This window comes from Eleutherodactylus coqui, chromosome 1 (assembly GCF_035609145.1).
Source record: "Eleutherodactylus coqui strain aEleCoq1 chromosome 1, aEleCoq1.hap1, whole genome shotgun sequence".
Taxonomy (NCBI): Eukaryota; Metazoa; Chordata; class Amphibia; order Anura; family Eleutherodactylidae; genus Eleutherodactylus; species Eleutherodactylus coqui.
This window is the reverse complement of record NC_089837.1, coordinates 429,159,399-429,175,588: the sequence shown is the minus strand read 5'-3', so window position 1 is coordinate 429,175,588 and position 16,190 is coordinate 429,159,399. Positions and strand designations below refer to the sequence as shown.

General features: G+C 44.9%; 1 protein-coding gene across 5 annotated transcripts in view; it reads right to left on the bottom strand.

The window, feature by feature from the left end:
• Nucleotides 1–16,190, bottom strand: part of DGKH (diacylglycerol kinase eta) — a 198,955-nt gene that overhangs the window by 110,106 nt on the left and 72,659 nt on the right. For 4 of the 5 annotated variants that reach the window (XM_066581698.1, XM_066581692.1, XM_066581715.1 and 1 more), the window contains one exon: nt 5,911–6,021. The exons of the other annotated variant lie outside the window; for it this stretch is intronic. In XM_066581698.1, coding sequence (XP_066437795.1) covers nt 5,911–6,021 — 111 coding nt within the window. The remainder of the gene's footprint in view (nt 1–5,910; nt 6,022–16,190) is intronic. 5 annotated transcript variants of the gene reach the window in all.

Below are 16,190 nucleotides of genomic sequence, written 5' to 3'. Positions count from 1 at the left end.
TATGTCCCGCCACACACTACTATTTGAATTCTAAATTTACACTTTTTCTATGTGTTTCAAGGGAAAGCTCTTAAGGCACATTTTACTACGATTAAAGAGGTTGTCTGGGACTTTTACTATTGATGACCGATCCTATTTAGTAGGAGCTGAGCCTGCAGTACCAAAGCAGGCCACTGCAGTACAAACAGCACTATCTGCTTTCAGCGCTGTCCATGCAGACAGTTGGTCTGACGATCAGCGAGTCCCTGCCTATCAACTACAGCTGTCCTATCCTGAGGATAGGTCATCAAAAAGTAAAATTTCCAGCTAAGCCCTTTAAGAACTTGCACTCACCATGTGTAGTTTTTACTACAGCTATATTTTTCGATAATAACACTTTCAGAATCTATCGTAACTAAGCAACAGATGACTTATATTATAGGCTGGTTTAGCAGAACTTCAGGCGCATTTATCTGCAGTTTTGGTACAAATTTGCGTAACTTTATAAAAAAAATGGCACAAATACATAATGCCAATAGCAAAATAAATTACATCAACTCATGCCAGTTTTAGGCAAAAATGTATGGTACACAGTGACAAGACGAATTTACGCCTCTCCCGTTTGATGCATTACTTGTAAAATCTGTCCCACGTTGCAGAGTATAAAGTTGCTCCAAGTCTTATGATTACAGCTCACTTCTCTTGATAAAGGCTCCTGTCCACGGGTGAGCGGTCATTGCGTTATCCATGGCGATAATCCGTCCGCAGGTAACGCAGCCATCGCTTTCTATAGAAGAACTATGGAAAGCACAGCCCGACGCCCAGAAGCGGAGAGTCATATAGATTGCCCGCTTGCTGCGATTTGCCACGTTTCTCCGCGGTGAGCCTATCTATTAAATAGGTTCAGCGTGGAGACCTGTTAGTTCTCCCCCCTCCTTCGCTAGCGATATTCAGTCACGGCCATGGACAGGCAGCCAAGTGTCCCACTGCGTCTTCATTATCCTCCATCCACAAACACTGAACAATAGGGAAGGTTTATCAACGTTTTCCAAAGGGCCTATAAAAAATGTCACTAAATGGGATCAGCTGCTACAGAAAGGCGCTCCGCTTTACCCGTTACCAACCTCTCTGGATCAGGGTTGTGGGCACCGTCTCACGGTACCCCCAGCTGGCATTTATTATACTGTAGTTTTAGGCTGTTCTGCGTATTGTGCCGCTGTGCACGTTTAGCTCATACACCATCGATGCCCGTACACAACACACAGGAATGTTGAGGATTTGCGTGCATTATACTATAAATAAGCTCCAAACCACACAAAGTGCGTCCAAGAACAACACGGGCCGACGTGTCACAGGTCAGTAGACCGTGACAACATTTGTGTGCATTTCCCCATTTCACACCCATCTTCTCTTCTCATCGGTGTGGAGACATATCCGATGCCACGTGTGAGCTCCAACAGCTACCCAAGAGGAGTTCTTACATCATTCTACCTCCAGACACAGTATGGACATCTGGCAATAAAATAGGACTGCAAGGTCAGTCATTTCTGCCGGGCTTTAGTCTCCTTTTAGTCTGGACTTAAAGGGGTTGTCCGGTTACATGTTCACTTTTCAAAAATAGAGCCAAGTGACTCAAACCAATAAAACAAACGGCACTTACCGGTGTTCAGCCCCGGCGATCCAGCGCCCCACGATTGGTCCGGTCCCTGCTGCCGTCAAAGCAAAGGCAGCAGCGTCACTGTTCTCAACTCCTGGCATCATGGCGCCCAGAACGTCAGCACCAGTGCCAGGAGAAACAGGGAAGTGACGCTGCGGCCTCTGATTGGCAGGGAGAGGTCACCTGATTTCCACTGTTAACAGAAGCCGAGAGAGTTGTGGTGCTGCAGGGCTGGATCACCGGGGCGGAGGACAGGTAAGTACCATTTGTTTTATTACTTAATCATTTGGCACCGTTTTTGGAAAGTGAATATGTAACCAGACAAGCCCTTTCTGTCAGTTCTTACAGGATTCATGAAGTGGAAGAAAAATCTGTTAGGATCTATTTAACAAATCAGTTGTGATCCACATCCCCCCCATTGAGTTTTAACTTTTTTGGGAAAGAATGCAGCAACTGCCAAAGATGACCAGAAACCTAAACAAATTCTGCATAAATTACGGCTATAGATAAAAAAAAATACTGTAATATAACACAGTATAATAAAAAGCCCTAATGAGAAGCAGCATATACTGGTCTCTCTTTGGTGGTTCAGGCTACATTGGTTATGGTTGCATGTCCCAGTGGAACTCTAGAGCCATTATTTTCCTCTATGAACTTTTCTGTGTAGGTACGTCTGTACTTGCAAATGTCCGGTGGAGAACAGACTGTGTACTCGGCTCCAGGTACAGAGATCTAGGACATCCCAGACTGGCCCAGCAGAACCCCAGGAGGGTGCAGGCCTGAGGAACCCAAATGTATCAATATTTATGTTGTGTGCAACAGACTAACAATGAGGCATACATGTATACATACAAATAGTTCTCTGGACGCCATCAATCCAGTTATCTACAAGTATGGATGTATTATAAGCAAATGCTGACTGCAGGGAAATCATATACTGAGGCTGGGTTCCCACGGGGTGGATTCCCGCCGGAAATCCCGCGGTTTGGCCACAGCAAAAACCGCGAGATTTCCGCCGGGAGAACCGCTGCGGAAAGACCCGCGGCGGCTTTGAAGCGGCCTGACCGCTCGCTCTTCCGCTGCGGCCGGCGCTCCCATAGAGGAGAGCGCGGCCGCAGCGGAAAGAAAAATAGAATGGACATGCTGTGGTCGGCAAACCCGTGCCGCAGCCGCGGTTTCGGCCGGATTAACCGCAGCGGATTGGGCGTCCCGTGTGGATGAGATTTCTGAGAAATCTCGTCCACATGGCTGGCTAATCCGGAGATTAACGGCCGCAGGCGGACTTGCCGCGGCGAAATTCCGCACGGAATTTCCGCGGCAAATCCGCCCTGTGTGAACCCAGCCTAACAGGAGATGTAAGATGTGAACGTTCTCCCAGCCGGAGGTGGAAAGACCAGGTTCTAAACTCTGGATGACACAAGCAATTACATATCCTTTGTATCTGCAGTATTATAACACCTAGTAACACTAAGCTTCTCCAAAACAAAACTAACCTCCAAGTTTGTATTTACACAAGCGGGTTGTGTGCTGCGATGCGAACAAAACTCACACAGAAATGTAAAAAAAAGTTCTAATGGGTGTATTTACATACTATGAGAAGGGACGTGTGCAACATGTTCTATTTTCCTGCAAGTTTGCAGAAAACTCACCCATTATTTGCTATGGAACTTGACAATTACATGTATGTGCGATGTCATGTGATCTTTCATTTCTCCTATGGAAACAACATGTGATTTTCATGCTTGTAAAATTTGCAGTTTCAGCAGTGCGATGCAAGTTTTTTGCACTCAGTGAAAAAAATATATCATTTTTACAATCTCTATATCAGTCCGAGTTTCTCAGACCGCTATGAATATACCCCTAAACAGTAACATTGTTAGGTGGTCCTGAAGGGGGTGGTAATAGAGCTCATCATTCACATTTCTGGCCTTAGACCCTCTGTATAGACGCACTGACAATACTAGTTAAACTGCCTTATTTGGTTTACTGCTGAAAAACGGTGAAACTGAAATTCAGCTCTGCGGCGCTCTTTGACGTCAAACAGGGAGAATAAAAATAGTGTGGATTTCTGCCTGAAATAAAAACACCATGTCCCTGTACTGTGTGTGGTAATCTGTAATTGTGCTGCCAAAATTACATTTCCCATAGGAGTTGCATGAAAACATACTAAAATAAGAAATCCTGAAAAATGTGCGGCTCCTCCAAGCCTCCGAGAGTCGGGATGATTGGGAGCTGGAATGCTCACAGCGGATTCATGTCCGCAGCGTTCTAGAAGCCAATTCCTATGAACCCCGCTTAATGGAAAGCACCACGTCACACCGTTATAGTAATAGACTACTCCGTTCTCCACGTATGCAGCCATTCAACACAAAGCTTCACAACTTCTCTGCACAACAAAAATAGGTTTTGACGTTTTTTAACTTTGCTCTATATATATGATCGGGTATGTAAGTATTATTTAGGTAGCACACTATAGCCAAACTATCTTTAAAGGGCCACTCCCTGATTATTATTTTTTGCATTCATTATGCAGCTCCCCCCCCCCCCCCCCCCCCCCGAGTATATACAAGTGAGCTAGTGTTACATTGGTTGGTTATTTCTTTCTGTTTGAAACTCCCAGCCTCTTTTTTTTCTTAGATGGTCATGTGATCTCAGTTCTGACCAGCTAAGATCTACTCAGGGGTTAGGGATTCAATTTCACAGCCTGTGTGATTCTGTTGCATGGATCTACTACTACAATTGTGTTGAGAAGGAAGACTTGCACACCTGACACACTACTGATGATGACAGCACAGTTCTTGTCACACAGTTATAATAGAGGAGATCACAGCTAATCCTCCTGACTGTATAATTGTACAGAGGAGACCTCCGGAGTATGACGATCAATCAGGTTGGCCATGTAAAAATGTGTTTTTGCCCAAGTGGCTCTTTAATTTAGTGAAACAACTGCTCCATTATAAAACACCACAACAGCCTGCATGAAATATAGAGAGATAAGGAAAATTAATGATTAACCATTTAGTAGATGCTGACTCTGGGTCATCTATGGATCAACTAGGAGGAAAATTAGGCAAATACAATTGCGCGTGCACTGCGGATTTGAAGGTTAAAATCAATTAGGGAGGTGGGGTGGCGGATCATTAGTGCGGAAAGACATTACATCCGCAATATCCGCAAATGGTCTCAGCTGCAGAAATCCGCATACGGAATCCAATGCGCCCGTGGACATGAGGCCTAAGCCAACTATACAGGGTCCTATATTCTTATAACAGACATGTAGGCATATTCTTTTTGACACTCGACTAGTAGCATTAAAAGAAAAAAAAAACTCTAAACAAAGAACTACAGTCTACGCCTGTTCAGGATTATGAAATCATCGGTAATTACAACCCGAGGGAAGCCTATTATAAAATGGAGAGCAACGTCTCACTTGATTAGTATAGAGAGGAGTTTTGTTTGTATATGTGTCAATCTGCAACAGTTATTTACTAAACAGTATTCTAAGTAAGGCCGCCTGCACACGGACGGGTCGGGTTCTGCATGTGGGAGCCCGCAGCGGAATCCAACCCTGTAGCTGGCCGGTGTCCGCATGTACCGGTCTTTTTCTCTTTTCATCTGTACTGCGGATAGTCGCAGCGAGCCGCCATCGCACATGCGCAGTACAGATTTTTCCCCCAATGTTTATTTTTCCTGCGCCATCGATAGATGGTAACGCAGTATCCACAACCAGTCAGCAATGTCAATTGCGGACTGGCCATGGGTCAGACGGCTTCCATTGACTTCATTGTGGGCAACGCACAAAATTAGAACATGCTCCGATTTTCCCTTCGCTCGTGGAAATTGGTTTTCACAATTGTGCAGGAAGAATCAATTTCCCATAGCATGCTATGGACGGTATTTGCTGCGGATCCGCGGTGCGGACGCAGGCCGTGGATTCCGCAATGCAAATCCGTTCGTGTACAGCCGGCCTAAGGGGATTTTATTACACATGCTTTGGCCGGCATTAATATGATGTACAGTACACGACCGTGTCTCTGTAGGAAGCAATTCTAACACCCCCATTTCTATTCTTATTTCCTTGGGTCGGGGGGATTAGACAAGCTCCATGCTTTATACTTTTATATTTAAATAGATTATTAACTATATAATAAAAATGTATACGCTGCTACAAAGAGGCTCACAAAAGGCTATAAAAAGCAATGAGATTTCACGGCCAAGTTCTCACTATATAAACACTGCTTATTGGAAAAAAGACTCCATCTCAATTCTCTTACCTTTGAATCCTTGGCATAGTACAGGGTTCTGCCCCGAAGCTTAAAATAGCGTTTTTTCCATCTCTGAAATGAACTGGTTTGCTTAAGTAATAATCCTTCTTTGATACTTGTCTGGAAAGTAAACAGAAAAAACACAATTGTCAAAAAGGAAGGAGCCCATTCTTCTTGTGCCTCCAGCGCACGAGTGGTCAGCGGTGCCTAACAGCGAGCGCCGCTCGTTACTGCAAGGGTCACACTTTCCATCCTGATGTGCACTGAAATCAGGGGATGCAATCATCAGAAAAAGACAGACGAGTGTTATAATAGTCATAATCTGATGTCCTCACACATACTGACACACTATTATCGGTATCCTAAGGTAGTAGTAGCTGCCAACGGAGTACAGTAAAAGGACGCTGATGCGGTAGTATCTCCACATCAACAGTACGAGCGATAGCTTCATTATTCTGAGTTTCAATAACTGCATGTGAAAGAGTTAATCCCAGGAAACCAATTTTAGGGAATGTTCACACGTTGCAGCAGAACATTCACACCAAACCCAAAGCCAAATAAATCCATACCAAGAACGTGTTGACTGTGATGCAGATTTTTGTGCACATTCATTGTGGTTTTCACCCCTTTATTTGATGAAGTGGAACCCGCTGTGAAAATCCATCGTGCAGGTCAATTCACGCTGCAGATTGTCTGTAGCATGTGGATGAGACTTCTAAAACCCCATCTACAATGCTTGCACAGTACGGGCCAACTCATCTCTGCAGCTTGCTGCGCTATGACCAGCGGCAGGCCAATGCTCTTCTTATTGGCCAGCCATGTCTTCCAACATTTGTGGCAAACCTTTCTGACACCATGTCTCTTCTTCAGTGCAGTTAGCACTGCCAGCCACTCCAGGCCTATTAATCCATTCCCATATCCCTCCAGGACGTGGCCTTGCTGTTGAGGGCTTGAGATGTAGGGCGCCTCTGTGGCAACTGTGGACCATTTATGGCCACTCTCTATGTGCACAGCCAGGAGCTGAGTGCAAGGTGCTTTTAGGGCGCCTGCACACGGGCAGGTCTGATTCCGCATGCAGAATCCAGCCCTGGCAACAGCGGCGTGCATGCCTTTTCTTTTTCTGTACTGCGGATGGTCTGCCCAGTTTGCCGCCAGACATGCGCAGCACCATTTTTTTTTATTTATTAACTACTGCTTTTCCCATGTCATCACCAAGCTATGACGCAGAATCCGCGACCTTTCCTTGAATGTCAATGGAAGTCATCTGCAGAGAATCCGCTCAAAAATGGAGCATGCTGAGATTTTTCCACCGCAAGCGGAAACCACAATTGGTTTCTTCTCATGTGCAGGAAGTATCACTTTTCCATAGCGTGCTATGGAAGGTATTTGCTGCGGAACCCAGGGCTCCGGATTCCGCAATGCAAATCTGCCTGCGTGCAGGGGGCCGGGACACCTCAGTAAGGGACTATAGAATCAATTCAATATGCAATGGATTTGCTGGCTTTATTTTTTGTTCCACCTTCTTTGATTGTAACGATTGTGCGCTTGTGGATGGAAGGTCGATGGACACTAGTCTAAAGGGTCTGGATCTTAAGAGAGGGACACGGGGGCGATCATTTGAAAAATAAAGGGGTGTGCGGCTTGTAATAATGGGGCACAGCGAAAGTAAGGGCATTGTTGACACACTAACTATGAAGAGATCCCAGAAGACAAGACCCCTTAGAAACCCAGAAGAATTATTCTCTTTTCTCAGGTTTGTCAGTATCTGTTGCTTTTGATTGGAATGATGCAAATCAAGTCCAATGAATAAGGACTGGCATAATTCAACACCCCTTGAGTCCTGAGTCCTCTGAGTGGCGTCGCAGTGGGTCCTCACATACCAGGATCGTGTGTGGTGGCCTACGAACTACAAGATGAGCATGAAGATATGGACTTATGACTCAAGGACCATAGTCCAGCCTATAGCTAGAGGACTCCATAAACCAGACAGCCCTAGCCTTGTATAACTTGTGAACCATATTCATCTTGTTGAGAGCCACAATGAACTAAAATATAAACATATTAAAAGCAGAAGACAAACATTTCAAGTTTACAGATAAATATTTCAGTTTGAAATTTGCAACATTGATATTACACCACAAAACTGTCACTGTTGCAAGGCCAGGATATGGCTGTAATACTGGTTATGTGCAGGTCATATCATTGCAACATATGTGTATGATCATAACTGAAAGCTTATGGTGAGCCACATGTGACCATAGAGCTGTACTGTTATTTTAGTCCGAATGGCTGCCCATAAATCTTCACTTTTGTCCCATTTTTTTCAAATCCATCTTCTACATGCTGTCATATGACTACATACCGTATTCATGGTTGACTAAAGGTTACAGGGGTTAACTGAATACAGAGTCAACATAGCAATCAGCTGCTCTGCATGAGTCCGGCTCCAGAGATCCCTGTGCAAACCATCATAATCCTCATAGGGATATAGAATTACATGCAGCGATAGAATGGCTATCCATGGAATATGCAGATGGACAGCCTGCAAAAGCTGATGCGCATTAGTGGAGCCCCCCTCCCCTTGGACTTCTCAAAGCTCTCATCGGGCAAATTGGCTGTGGTTGTTCTGATGGGTCAACTCCGAAACGTTACCTACATACATTGATTTACATCACCATGCACCGGACCAATGGTACATACTACCACAACATACATATTACGTCGATATAACTAGTTCAAAGAAGAAATCTGGCATAATCAATCATTTTTTTGGCAGATATTGGTGGTTGGCTGCTGCCAGCGGTTGTTCCATTAAAGGGTTGTTTGTTTTTTTTTAAACGGTTTCCCATGTCCGAAAAGGTTATAAAAGCTTGTACTCCCCTCTCCCAAATCCCCCACATCTCCCACGCTGGCAGCTCTGAGTCTCCCCTGTGCTGTCCCAAACACAGGTCCGGCACAGAGGACCGAGCTGCATAACGAGAGAGGTGTGGACCCAGGAGAGAGGGGTAAAAGCTTGGGTAATATCTTCTCCCATGGGCAACAATTTTTTTTAAAAGTGTTGGGGTCAGCCCTTTAGTAGATAAAGACTACGATTGGTCAAAACAGTTACTTTGGACAAAAGTTGTAATGTGTGTAGCCAACTTTCTAAAAGGGTTTTCTGAGTTTATAAAAAAAAAACAATAATCTGAAAGGGTCAGTAAGTAGCTGAAAACATCAAACTAAAGCTACTCACCGGTCCGACCGCTTACCAGTTTAGCAGCACCACTTCCATCCTAATCACTGGTCTTTTTTCACAAACTGCAATGGTGACATATTTTTATACACGTGACTGTTGCAGCGAATCGCTGGCCTCCGTGGTCTTATGCGTATATAAGAAATGTCACCATGTCAGCTAAAATGAACACAGACCACCAGTTAAGGTAGAAGCAGTGGGCCTGGAGCAATAGGGCACAAGAGTGGGGAGCGTCCTTTAGTTTCTTGTCTGGTCCTTCCGGGGCGGCGGTGTGCGGGGTCCCGCAGTCGGAGCGTGTCCCCCCGGCTTGTTGTTCAGCTGCCGGGGGTGCGAGTGCCTGGTCGGCACCTGTGAGTGCAGCTGCCATGCACGAGTTCTCTTTTATTATGTTCTATTGGGAGTTGGCTATCTCCCTCTCTCCACCCCTGGGCAGAGGCTTTTGTTTAAAGGTCGGGCAGAGACTTGCAATCACTGCCAGTTATTGGTTTCCCTCAGTGTCCTAGCTAGTCTGCCTCTGTTGGTCTCCTGCTTCTGTCATCTTGTCTGCTATACCTTGCTATTATCCGCCAGGTTTTCCCATCTGCCACAGTTCTACCTAATACTGTTCGTGTTGGTTAATTACATCTGCCTTTTCTATTGGTGTTCTACCCTTTACATCCAGGTACGCCAGCGTAACTTTTTCGGTCCCTAGTTAGAGTAGGGACCGCCGCCCAGTTGCCCGCCTGGGGTTAGCCAGGAGTGGAGGCAAGCAGGCAGGGGCAGGGGTTGTGGGTGAGATCTAGGGCACCCGGGCTGGCGTATCACGGGTAGTATACCGTAACATTTTCACCAACTTTGTAAATCTTTTTAATGCACAAACTTCCTCCGCCAACAGATGCTTTAAAACAAATGGAGACATAACTATCTTCCCATTAATGATATACATAGATTTTTATTACGTATATTCTACTGCAACTGATCACAGAGCAGAAGCAAATAAAGATTAATGACAGTAAACATTAATTATGAAGCATGGTTAGTACCATCCATTACTGAATACTGTAGGAAACATAATGGATCTTTGCTACTTTAGTTTTGGGCTTGGATGCCTCTCTTGGGAATACTGTAGAAAAGCAGAGATCCATCATCAGAAATAAAGAGCCTGAATATAATGAGGGAAAGAGTTTATTTGCATATAAAAACAAATATCAAAAGTTCCTGTGACAAGTACTTTTTTTTTTTTGCTACTTCAAAACAAAAAATTAGCTTCTTAGGCCATTCTCACATGGACGTTTCTTACAGTGTTTTAGCTAAAAACGCTGCACTAAGCCTCCACTGATTTCAATGGGGCTTCTCAGGTGATCCCTTTAGCGTTTTCCTCCAGTATAGGAAAGTGCTATATTTCTTGTAAACACTGGGGCCTATGGCCGACGTACGCCACAGTACAGCAATATCATGACATACATCGGATGTATACATCCCCATATATGTATTGGACAGTAGCCTCAGAAGTGATTGAGCAGATTGGTAATAAGATGATAAAGGGCTGCTCCAATCAGCAATATTCATTGTTCCATTCCAAAATGTACAATAAAAAAAAAAAGAGAAAATTTGCAGGTCTGAGAATCTGAATTCTCATTACTAGGCTTCCTCATAGATTATACCCTACAGCCATGTAACTTCCGCCAGGTCTGAGGGACGGGATCAGATCGCGTGCCCATCCATCGATGGCCTTTTTAAGGACAGAGCGCCATCATTGTCACGAAAAAGACCTTCGGTGAGGGGACATGGCTTAATTGTCCAAAAGAACAGCAAAGTCCTGCTAGTTACGTTATATTAATAAACTGCCAACATAATAAATATCTGCCGCACTTATATATGTTAGCCAAACCCTTTAAGGACATTATTGTGGTGCTGGATACACCGGACCATGGTTTATAGCAGTGACCAGACAGTACAGGATGTCACTCGGTGAAGACATCATGTGACTGGTACTGTTGTATTATATCTCCACCAAAAATAGGTGTGGAGAACTTGAGTGACAGCTAAGGGCTTGGTTACGCCCCCAAAGGTTCTGATTGGCTGGAGATTTCCACAGCAGCTCCTTCAGCAGCCGCTATTGCGGTGATGTGCGGCAGTTGAAGACACAGACATCCAGGACAGAAGCAGCAGTGCTAGGATTGCGGCGGGCAAGAAAATTCAAGTGCTTTCGCGGCCGGAGAGGTTAGTGGGCACTGCAACTTAAGCTCCACCAGCAGCCGCTGGTGAGGCGAAGACACATGATCGGGCGCCAGACACAGTTGAAACCGGGGCGGGAACAGCGGCGGAGACAACACTCAGCGGTTCAGCGACTGCAGATGGTAGGGGCACTGAGACCTAAAAAAAAGCCCACTGCAGTCAGGAGCTGAGATGGGACGCCACCGGGGGAGGCAGGGAGAACACAACCGCAGCACGTACCGCTCTAAGCAGTCCCATCGCATGGCACCCGGGCACTCGCTGTCCGCAGTTAAACGCGGGCATTGAAAGGTATGTACGTTTCGATTTTTTTCATTCACTCTCGTATTCCGCGTGCAGAAGTAAAAATTACAGTATGCTCTATTTTTCCAGGAATCTGCACAGATGACCTGCACTGAAGTTCAACCCGCAGCCCATATGCAATTAACCATGCGTATGACGTGGGTGGCCGCAGCCCATCGCTACAATACAATAAGCTCAGCTCCCTTCCGTAAACCTTAATTCATCCAAACTAAATTTTGCAGTGTCCTTACCAGTAGGTGCATTTAGACACAAAGATGGTCGCTCAAAGATGGCTTTTGAGCGATCATTTTGCATAAACTACTACTTGGTACTAATGTCTATTAGTACCAATTAGTATTCGGTGAACCGTCAGGAGCTGTAATCAGGGAACAGACCACCCGATCTCTGAAAAAATTCCCTTTGTTCTAACGGCAAGGCTGACAGCTGAGACAACGTAATCAGCTGTAATCAGCGCTCCCCGGGCAGAACACAGCGTGCGGTCTGTCTTATCAGATGTTCTGCCGAACGATGGATTTCATGCCGAACTGTAATCCATAGTTCGGCAGAAAAGTGAAAGATGGGCACATTTACACGCTACAATTATCGCTCAAAAGCCATCTTTTGAGCGATAATCGCTGTATCTAAATGGGCCTGAACACATGCTGGAGGTGAAGATTGTGTCCAGGATACAGAGGTTCTCATTGCTTTCATCAACTAGCACAGCTTCATTCCTCGACTTTTTACCTTTCAAAAACATACGATGTATTCCGGCAATCCAAAGTAAAAGTGATATACTTCAGAAGGCGATAACATGTAATCCTGCTATATAAATATTATAACCTGTTTTGCAGATCTGTAGAGATACTGCTTTACCTAAAAGTAGCAGCACAGCCAGCAGGATGATGTCCTTGCACAGGCTCTACAACAGCAAATTGTAGGAAACGTTTAATGAAAATCATTTACGAAGATGCTTAATTTTGCACTTAGTAAAAAAAATAAGAGATTGAAATCTACGTAATATGTTGGGCAAAAATCTTCAGGAACTTTGGGGACTGCCTAGATATTTCTGTGGGAAAAAAATAAGCCACCAATTTATTTTTTTTTTCAGACGCCCGGCCGATATACGGTGTCCCTCTCTGCAGGGGGAGGAGGCTGGAAGAGTCGGGAGCAATGCACTGAGCTCCTGCCTCCTCTCCACTATTTGCACTGGGAGGGGCGGGACAGGGGTGGAGCTAGTTTCTGGAACTTAGCTTTGCCCCCGCCCCTTCGCATTGCAAATAGTGGCGAGGGGCGGGAGCTCAGTGCATTGCTCCCGACTCTTCCAGCCTCCTCCCCCTGCAGAGAGCCATTGCTGGAGAAGAGTTTCACTGACTTTCATACAGTTTCTTTTGCTAGGGATCATGTTTATTTATAGTTAGTCATGGATTTGGGGCTCCTGGAATATATACTTTGTGTCGGTGAAGAATCAGATGCTTCTGGAGACAGTGGAACTTTTCTGTCTCTTAGCAACAGTATAGTGTGAATATCACCATGTGCAATTTTTTTGTTTTACTTCCAAAGATAGCTGCTGTTTTCACTGGCAAATATAAATACATTTTTCATGCGGTTCCATCAGATTGACGGAGAATGGATTTATATGTCCCTGTTTTTAAGGTTTAAAGATTTTCTGAATCCAATCTGAAATTAGTATCCTAAAATGCATAAACTACCGAGTCAGACCGATGGGCAGCAGCAAAGACCAACAGAAGTACTAATCATCATGGCAGCTAGATAGTAACACAAATAACACAACTTTACACTGTCATTAAAGGGAACCTGTCAGCTCCTATGAGCAAGATAAACGTATGGGCTCACGGGAGCTGACACTCCGAGCGCTGGGATCTCATACTAGCCTTCCTGCCATTCCCCCGCTGTGCGCTGTCAGCTGCCATGGACTTCTGCACTCTTGCATGGAAGGAGAGGACACTGCGGCAGCAGCTTTGACGGCACACAGCGGGAAGCAGCGGTGATAGAAACTTTGGAGTGCTCTATTATTCTTTCTTCCCAATTTAGCATTGGTGTAACTAGCTCCAAGCTGGTGACTGGTTCCCTTTAAATACATAATTGTCCTTAAAGTGAATTATGAATTATGCAAAACAACTTCAAATATTAAAAAGTGGCCAGACCCACTGCAGGAAAAATTGCTTCTGCGTTTTCCGTGAGAGTAGAAAGGCTGAAAAACTAGTCTAATGGGCATGGGGTATAAGCAATGTCTTATGCAAAGAACTACTCAAGGCATTACTAACTTCACATTTAACTTAAAAGGCTTTTTTGAGTTACTTCATATAGTTTTGGGGCCCCTGGGCGGCGGAGCAGCGGGAGGGGACAATCTGATTTTATAATATTAATATACATGTCCCCCATTGCCACCAATGTTAGAGGTACCTGGTAACCCCTTTAATATATACACGACCTTTTAGGGCAGGCTCCTATGGGATGGACGGGCAGCAGAATAAGCTGTGCAGAGTCTGCAGGACATACATCGTGGATGGGATTTTAAGAACATCCATACACACAGCTGCAGAGGAAGCCTGCAGTATAAATTGACCTGCAGTACGGATTTTTAAATCTGCGGCATATGAAGCAGGGAGTGAAATCTGCAGAGTATTCGCATCAAAACCTGTAGCAGTTGGTGCTGATTTTTCGGTATGGATTTTCTGCTGCAGAGAATGGGCAGTGTGTGAGCACAGCCACAATGTAGACAGCTGTACTATGTTATGTACTGGGTAGTAATAGAGGTGCATGATCCTTCCACAGCCTCCAGATCTTATACAGGGGTGTTGGATTATGTACGTAGCAATAATGTTCTGCTCCACTGGCCTCCACATATACAGAGGTACTCCCTGTCGGGCATATTCACACAGGCGAGTGCCATATCGGATAGGGTACTTTCGGACCAAAATCACACTTACAAACTTGCCTTTTTACCTGCAGGTGCGATGCATTTTGTGAGAAAACACCCATACGATTTTTCTGACCAGTGAGGGTGATCAATGAGTGGAACAGGTTGCCACAGGAGGTGGTGAGTTCTCCTTCAATGGAAGTGTTCAAACAGTGGCTGGACAGACATCTGTCTGGGATTTGGTGATCCTGCACTGAGCAGGGGGTTGGACCCGATGACCCTGGAGGTCCCTTCCGACTCTACCATTCTATGAGTCTATATACCACTCACATGAAACTTGCATTTACTTGCGAGTGCAATAGGATTTTTTTTCTGTTCCCAAAGTGAATAACGGGCAATTCTTGAACCATCAGTGCAAGCGGAAAATAGCTCATAAATTAACCCACTGAAATCGATGGGTTATTTCCCCTGTGTAAGTTCCATCCATATCGTAATTGGACAGAACTCACATGGGAAAATTGTTTGTGTGAATGCACGCAGAAACATGGCGCAGAGAACCTCGAAGGCTCTGTACATGGGACTCTCCATTGGGTTTACTGTAGCATGAATTTGGTACTGTAGACCAAAAGCCACTGACCAGAGCCCAGGCATCAAGAACTTGGGTCTAGATCAATCTCATTGAACACAAGCATCTTCTGGTTTTCCAGCGTGTCCCCTTTAAGCATCTTCAGCTATTTGTGTTTCCTGCTTCTGACGTAACAGCCTTCATAACTATCCCAGGACTGGAATGAGACAGACGCTCACACACCTAATTAGTAAATAGTTGATATGACCACAGAAATAGCTTTGTGCTCATGCACACTGCCTCGCTTCTTGTGTGAGCCATTGTCTGCAGGCTTTACAAATGCCTCATGCATGCAATATACGGAGATCAGTAATTGCAGACATCAGTTATTACATTGTAAATACCAATGGGGCTCAGCGGAGACGCCCGTCTGCTCCTTCTGTCTTGGGGTTTCATCACAAGTGCTGGAGAACAGAGCAGCGTGCTGTGATGGACACCCTGGACGGCATCCATTATAACTGAGGGGTTCCATTGGGCATCTACCGTGTTTCCCCGAAAATAAGACAGTGCCTTATATTAATTTTTGTTCAAAAAGGTTTAACTTTTTTACATGTATAGCTGCCTGGACACTATTTAAATTGACTTTTTTAATTAACTGTTAGCAGGGCTTAATTTTGGAGTAGGGATTATATTTCAAGCATCCTCAAAAAGCATGAAAAATCATTTTGCATCCTCAAAAATTCTGGAAAATCATGCTATGTCTTATTTTCAGGGTATGTCTTATTTTCAGGGAAACAGGGTATTACTCCGACACATCCAGCAGAACAGAGATGTGAACGCAGCCTTGCTGCCAGTGGTGGGGAGCTGCAACGGGCCAAACTAGCAACAACGGGACGCTATGTAGCAATGTAGACCGGGCTCAAAGAGAATGAATGGACGTAGTTTCCAGTCGCCCTCTGTATATCAGTTAAATTAGGCTCCATTTACAAGGGTGAGTGCGATATCAGTCCAAGCAGCTACGACCCATATCACACTCTGAAACTTGGGACTTGCCTGCGAATTGCTGCGGGTTTTGTGAGAAAACTTTGTGGCATCGCTGAACATGTGATTTTTAC